This window comes from Myotis davidii, unplaced genomic scaffold, assembly GCF_000327345.1.
Source record: "Myotis davidii unplaced genomic scaffold, ASM32734v1 scaffold1466, whole genome shotgun sequence".
Classification (NCBI taxonomy): domain Eukaryota; kingdom Metazoa; phylum Chordata; class Mammalia; order Chiroptera; family Vespertilionidae; genus Myotis; species Myotis davidii.
In genome coordinates, this window is record NW_006297384.1 from 70,509 (window position 1) to 78,124 (window position 7,616).

At 45.6% G+C, this 7,616-nt stretch overlaps 1 protein-coding gene across 2 annotated transcripts in view; it reads left to right on the forward strand.

Moving 5' to 3' along the window:
* LRRCC1 (leucine rich repeat and coiled-coil centrosomal protein 1) overlaps window positions 1-7,616 on the forward strand; it is a 35,226-nt gene that overhangs the window by 15,922 nt on the left and 11,688 nt on the right. For both annotated transcript variants that reach the window (XM_006773113.2, XM_015570065.1), the window contains exons 9-14: window positions 1,559-1,707; window positions 2,243-2,447; window positions 3,301-3,440; window positions 5,137-5,338; window positions 6,028-6,213; window positions 7,033-7,207. In XM_006773113.2, the coding sequence (XP_006773176.1) occupies window positions 1,559-1,707; window positions 2,243-2,447; window positions 3,301-3,440; window positions 5,137-5,338; window positions 6,028-6,213; window positions 7,033-7,207 (1,057 nt within the window). The remainder of the gene's footprint in view (window positions 1-1,558; window positions 1,708-2,242; window positions 2,448-3,300; window positions 3,441-5,136; window positions 5,339-6,027; window positions 6,214-7,032; window positions 7,208-7,616) is intronic.

The following is a 7,616-nucleotide window of genomic DNA, read 5'->3' on the forward strand; positions in this document are numbered from 1 at the left end:
ACGGGGGATCAAGCCTGCAAGCCGGTCATGTACCCTTGACTGGAATTGAACCTGGGACCCTTCAGTCCACAGTCCGACGTTCTATCCAATGAGCCAAATCCGGCTAGGGAAATCTGAGTATTTTTTGTTCTATTTCTGCAAAAAATGTCATTGGGATTTTGATGGGAATTGCATTAAATCTGTATATTGGACTAGGTAATATGGCCACTTTAACAATGTTAATCCTTCTAACCAATGAACACGGATCATCTTTCCACTTCTTTGTGTCTTCTTCAATTTCTTTTAACAATGTATTGTACAGGTCCTTCCCCTTCTCTGTTAAATTTATTCCTAGGTATTTTATCCTTATGTTGCAGCTGTAAATGGGACTGTCTTCATTTCTCTTCCTCATATTCTGTGGCGAGTATTAGGAATACAACAGATTTTGTATATTGATTTTGAGCTTGCAACTTGAGCAGACTATTCTCTTCTCCCTCTCTCCTCCATCTGATACATCTATTATCCTTAGGTTGCTCTGTCCAGTGAAGTGAGATAGTTCTCCTTGAGATTTTTCCTTTTCTTAAACCAGCCGTGGGGAAACTACGGCCTGCGGGCCGGATCCGGCCCATTTGAAATGAATAAAACTATTGAAAAAAAAGACCATACCCTTTTATGTAATGTTTACTTTGAATTTATATTAGTTCACACAAACACTCCATCCATGCTTTTGTTCCGGCCCTCCGGTCCAGTTTGAGAATCTATTGTGGACCTCGAGTCAAATAGAAAATATATTAAAAAAAAAAAAAAGTTTGCCCACCCCTGCCTTAGACGCACCACAGGCGTGCTAATTCAGGGTTTTCAGGAATCTCCCGAAACCCAATTAAGGGTCCATGGATTCCAGATTAAGAGGCATTTTTTTAAAATATATTTTATTGATTTTTTACAGAGAGAAAGGGAGAGAGACAGAGAGCTAGAAACATCGATGAGAGAGAAACACCGATCAGCTGCCTCCTGCACATCTCCCACTGGAGATGTGCGCGCAACCCAGGCACATGCCCTTGACCGGAATCGAACCTGGGACCTTTCAGTCCGCAGGCCAACGCTCTATCCACTGAGCCAAACCGGTTTTGGCCAGATTAAGAGGCATTTAAATTTGCAAGAATCATTCTCATGTTAAGAATTTTTGGTGAACTGATTTATTTATAGCTTTATTAACTTGCCCTTATTTTACTTGTGAAGTTCTGGTTTTGATTGTGATGTTGCTGTTCTTCCAATAATATAATTACTTCTTAAACTGTTTCACACCTTTCGTGCTATTGGTTTCCTCCTCTTCTTTTCAAGTACAGAAGCTTGAAATATAATTGAGGAAAATAATAGTCATTGTCATGACAGTGATGGTAGCTAATCTTTCCTGAGTGGTCATTACGTGCCTGGCACGGTCTGTACACTTCACTTCCGTTAATTTGTTTAACCCTCCCGACAGCCTCTGAATGAGGTGCTGCTATTTCCATATTATAAATCAGAAAATTGAGGCAAGATAATTTTTCCAAGTTCACACAACACTATTATTTTCTTTCAGATACTTGTTGAGCAGCTAGACCAGGAGAGAGAGAAGAGGTGGAAAGCTGAACAAGCTGAAAAGAAGCTCATGGATTATATCGATGAGCTGCATAAACATGCAAACGAAAAGAAGGACATCCACAGCCTGGCTCTGCTCACCACAGATAGGTAAGGACGCGGCCCAGCCTGGAGCACGACCTCGCAGCGGGAACCCTCCATTTCAGCCGGCTGAAGTGAGATCAGAGCCATGTTGTGGCTAAAGCATTAGTGCTTCAGCAGCTTGTTCAGAACAAAGAATGCAGGCCCCGTTTGCTTGGGCTCAGCCAGAGGGGTCAGGTAGATGGATATACCTGCCGAGTGAGGACCAGCAAGAGCTCCTGGAAGGCGTAGGCTGCACCCCTCTGTCCTGCTGGCCAGGAGGGCCACCCCCCGCACAGTGCCTGAAACCAATGGCTCAGCAGAGCTTGCTGGCAAAGGAAATTCACATACGATGACGTTTCATTCATCCAGGAAGTGTGTTGTGCCTGTGGCACAGTGTTAGCTTCAGGGGTGGGAGAGAGGCAGGGACTCTGATTTTCAGCCTTTTTTTTAATCTAGTGAGAGTTTGAAACATACTGCATTCTTCCTCTCCACTGTGACCTTTGATGTTGACTACAGTTTTTCTCTTTAAATGAGTAATATATGCATCTGATTTCTGTTTTAGGTTAAAGGAGATTATTTTTAAAGAGAGAAATTCCAAAGTGCAACTCGAAGTTATGGTTCACAAACTTCAAAATGAAATTAAAAAACTGACCATTGAATTAATTAAAGCGAGAGACCAGCAAGAGGATCACATCCGGCACCTGAGAGCCCTGGAGAGAGCGTTAGAGAAGATGGAGCGGCAGAAAGGGCAGCAGCAGACGGCACAGGTATTGCTGTCCCGTCGGGCAGCCTGGCTCCGGCGGAAGCAGCTCTGGTTGTCTGGTCGACTGGAGGCGAGTGGGCTGTGGAGTTGCTGAATGAAGGCTCCTGCACCCACAAGGCCATCAGAAGACTCGGTGGACGTGCTGCAGGTTGCCAGGCTGTGCTCCCAGAGCCAGGACGGAAAGGCTCTTTGGAGCAGCTGAAGGGTGGTTGTTTTTTTAATGAATTTATTGGGGTGACATTGATGAATAACATTCTATAGGTTTCAAGTGTTCAGTTCTATAATGCATCATCTGTATATTTTCCTCTTAATCCCTTCGTCCATTTCACTCACGCCTGCAACCCCCCTCCCCTCTGACAGCCGCGCCAGTCTGTTCTCTGTCTCTGTGTGTCTGTTTCTCTTTTGATCTCAAGGTCCCTCACTTGACACTTTCTGATCTGGATGAGGTGAGCAGCAGACAAAGTGAGTGTCGCTGCTGCCAGGGCTGTCCCTGATGTGACCACAGCATCATCACCTAGGACAGCGGTCGGCAAACTGTGGCTCACGAGCCACATGCGGCTCTTTGGCCCCTTGAGTGTGGCTCTTCCACAAAATACCGACTTCTGCGCCTGGGCCACGAAGTTTCAATCGCACTGTACATGTGCGCCCGCACGTGGTATCTTGAGGAAGAGCCACACTCAAGGGGCCAAAGAGCCGCATGTGGCTCGCGAGCCACAGTTTGCCAACCACGGACCTAGGACATTTTGAAAGTTAGTTTGGGCACTAGTTCTGTTATTTAGAAGGCACTTTTCCTGGGGAACTGGCGATGGAAGCAGGGAGTTACTGTCTTAAGTACTATAATTGTGTGTTTTCCCCAGATGCGGCTTATCGAAGAGGTAGAGCTCAAGGCGGCGGCTGCCGACCGAGAAATTAACTTACTTCGAACTTCCCTTCAGCAAGAAAAGGAGCAGGTGCAGCAGCTTCACGAGCTCCTTGCACTGAAGGAGCAGGAGCACAGGTAAATGCTGCTGGCGTGGCTCAGTGGTTGAGCTTCGACCCATGAACCAGGAGGTCACAGTTCAATTCTCAGTCGGGGCACGTGCCCGGTTGCGGGCTCGATCCCCAGTGTGTACAGGAGGCAGCCGATCAATGATTCTTTTTCATCATTACTGTTTCTATCACTCCCTTTCTGAAATCAGTAAAAATATTTTTTTAAAAAAAGAGCACAGGTAAATGAAAGCGCACCAGGCAGTGGGGACAGTCAAGCAAAGGAAAGAAGCTGCTTGCTTCTTCCTCCTCCCCACTAACCCCCTCCCATCTCCCTCCACAAACAGGAGCCAGGACTGAGCAGTGGGAGGCTAGTTGCAGAGCACATGGGAGGAGGGGCTGCTTGTGTATGTGGTAGGGTCCGCTCCTAGTGCAGTGGCAGCTCACAGACACAGGTGACTTACGGAGGTGTGGGCACTTACCTGGCAACTTCCTGCATTTCTGCAAATCCAACCTAAAGTTGGTCATTGGCATGTGCGAAAAACTGTTTGATTGGATCTCCAAGTGACACCGTGCTCAGTGCTTCTTTACTCCTGTGGAGCAGCTGCTAATAAACGTTTCCTTCCAAGGGCCAGATAGAAAGGATTCCAGCCCAGCTGGTGGTGCTCAGTGGTTAAGCGTTGACCCAGGAACAATTCCTGGTCAGGGCGCATGCCCAGATTATAGGCTCCGTTCCCGGCGGGGGGCATGCAGGAGGCAGTCGATGTTTCTCATCTGTTTCCATCTCTCTATCCTGCTCTCTTCCTCTCTCTTTAAAAAATCAAAAACATAACCAATAAGAAAAGAAAGAAAGGGTTCCAGGCTTCGCAGGCCACAGCTAACTGCCTTCCCAGCAAGACAGGACTTAAGCCAGTGGGCGTGGCCGTGTTCCCGTAAAACCTTGCTTACAGGAGAGGGTGGCAGTCCAGTGGAGCCCTGGGCCTCAGTGCAGCACCCTGCTCCAAGTCCCCAGCCATGGGAACACTTTCGGCTGCTTGTCTCCAGCTGCCCCCAGCCAATTCTGTGATGTCATGTAGAAATTAAATACTGATGCTGGGGGGGAAATTGGCATCCTATGTATGGGTAGGACAGGTATAAAAGATTGAGGGAAAACAAAAACAATGTATAAATTTGTACTTAGTTTCCTTTACATATCTTTTTTTTTAGCATCTTGTTCTAGTTTAAAGAAACCCAGACAGGAAATAGTGGATTTTGTATTAATGGCTTGGTTTATTCAAGAAAAAATAGTGGTGAACTCAAAGGAATGAGCTCACATTTAAAGAAAAAACTGGCCTTATATCAAAAAAGATTGGTGAATAATTTCACAATTTAACTGATTTTTTTTCCTTAACCAACCACTAGTACCAGTCAGGCTGCGTTTATTGTATGTCAAAGACTCAGAGCCGAAGGCACAGGGAGGGAGAGCTACAGGTGCGGCTAGGAGCCCTGGCGCCGTCCAGTGGGCCTGAACGTCTTGGGAACTTACACCAGGCCCATGCCTCTGATCCCACCCGCTGAGCACAGTCAAGGAAAACTCGTTCCTTCTCTGTCCTGGCACAGTTTCTGTGTTTGAAGGTAGGGAGCTCATCTTAGAGGACAGTTGGGGACTATATAATATTTAATAAACTTCAAGGTTTTTCTTTCCAAGGGAACAGCATTCTGTGATTGTTGTTTGTTTTTCATTCCAGGAAAGAACTTGAAACAAGGGCATTTTTCAGTGATGCTGAGTTCCAGGAAGCCATAGCCAAGGAAGTGGCAAAAGAAGAGGCAAAGCGTGAGCAAGAGATCAAAGGATACCAAGAAAAAATCGACACATTAAATCATCAGTACCTGGATTTGGAGAATGAATTTCGTATTGCTTTAACTCTCGAAGCCAGAAGATTTAAAGATGTAAGAATTGGCATTTAGGTTCTTATTGAAAACAGAACCAGCAGATATGGGGTGTTAAGAGGACCCCACTTTAGAGTTGTAGGTCTGTGGACATGTTGGCTATATGGCCTTAAGCAGATCACTTAAATTCCTAGAGTCCCAGCGTCCGCACTGAGATCACCACTACTCTCCCTGCTGTTCCCAAAGCCCAGTCAGATTGTGTGGTCAGGCGCGGAGCTCGGGAACCTGGGTTCTCCCCTGTGGCTCTAGGGCGGGGATTGCAGCCAGACCCGGCCGCGGCCTCTGCCTCGTGCTGAGCACAGCCGTGCTCCGGGTGGCACACAGCAGCACTGAGTGCTATCATTACTTTATTTTGCTAAACCTCTGAGATTCTAAACAGGAAAGAATTGCCCTAGCCGGTTTGGCTCAATGGGTAGAGTGTTGGCCTGTGAACGGAAGGGTCCAGGGTTCAATTCCGGTCAAGGGCACATGACCAGGTTCTAGGCTCGATCCCCAGTAGGCGGTATGCAGAAGGCAGCCAATCAATGATTCTCATCATTGATGTTTCTATCTTTTTTTCCCTCTCCCTTCCTCTTTGAAATCAATAAAAAATATATATATTAAAATAAACATGAAAGAAGTTGTTTCCAGAAACAAATATTTTCTAAATATTGGAGAACTGTTATTTATAATGCAATTTTGAAATATAGGTTAAAGATGGTTTTGAAAGTGTTGCAACTGAGTTAGCAAAGAGCAAGAATGCTCTTGCCTGGGCTCAACGGAAAGAAAACGAGTCTTCCTCTTTAATTAAAGATCTGGCCTGCATGGTGAAGGAGCAAAAGACAAAGCTTGCTGAAGTCTCCAAACTGAAACACGAAACAGCAACAAACTTGCAGGTAAGACATTGTAACGCTGTATTCTCCTTCTGTTTGCTATGTCATTTCCCAAATGCCTGCAGTGATTTAGGAAGTGCAAAATGTTGAACTTTTAAATAATACTAATTATGTACTTGACATGTTTGAAAAGTAATAGAACTGGGAGGTTAGCTAATTTACCAGAGTGCACTACATACGCCAAGATAGTGTTTAAGCATAATAAGTGAGTTAACTAGGAAACTAAGTAGCTAGTATACCGTTGCACAGCGAGAGAAGAAATTGTGACGGTGATGCTCAGATCGTTGAGTTTTGGGCAATAGCATGTGGGTTGCTGGTATTAACTTTTGTAGTAGTGATTTTTTAGACATACCCACACATAGAAACATCTAAATTAATGTCTGTTGTCGCCATTATAAACATTAGGGATATTTTGCCAAGAGAACTTCCTTTCTGCAAGTGACCTCTAGGCCAGCAGTTGCCAAGTGGTGGTCTGCGGACCACTGGTGGTCCATGAGGTCCGAAAGGTTAGCAACCGCTGCTCTAGGTGACTCATATAAATGCTGAGAAACTTGAAATATTACAGGTGTGGTTGCTCTTAGGGTGTTAGAATAAAATTCAGAGTGTTTGAAGGAGTGGCCTCTTAAACTTTGACTTCATTTTCTGATCTACATGTATCTTTAGTTAATAAAACTAAAACTTATTCTGATGTAAAATTGAGGAACATTTACTTGGTATTTGCTTAGATAACATTTTTCTTATGATAAAATGCAAGAAGGTAGGAATAGGAGCATTGAAGTGTAACAGCTGCTTTGCGTTTTCCCATGTCTGGGGAGTATACAGAATCAGATCAGCACCCTTGAGCTCCTGATCGAAGACGACAGGCAGAAGAGCATTCAAATCGAGCTGCTCAAGCACGAGAAAGTCCAGCTGATTGCCGAGCTCGCCGCCAAGGAGTCACTCATTTACGGTCTCAGGACAGAGAGAAAAGTGTGGGGACAGGAGCTGGCACAACAGGGTAAAATTCTCAAATGTCAAAGGGAAACTAGCCCATTTTGCTAAAGGAGCAGATCTGTATATAGGAGAGAACAAGGAAGGGCTTTCCTGCCCCACGACCCAGGGTCAGGGCCACCTCCCGGAAACAGGAAGTGGCTTATTGTACCAGGCGCTGCTCTGAGTCCTCGTTGGCTTTCCTCCTGGTGGTATAACAGTTTACCGTATTTGTCGGCGTATAAGACGATTTTTTGGCCCTGAAAAATATGCCTCCAAGTGGGGGGTCGTCTTATACGCCAGGTACACTTCAGATAGACTGCCCATAGTGCTTGCCCCGTGCCATAGTGGCCTCCCGATGCCCGCCCACTTCATTCCACATACCGTTCAGGCATCAGCAGCGCTGCTGGGTGTATGCTCGGCTGTTATGCGATTTT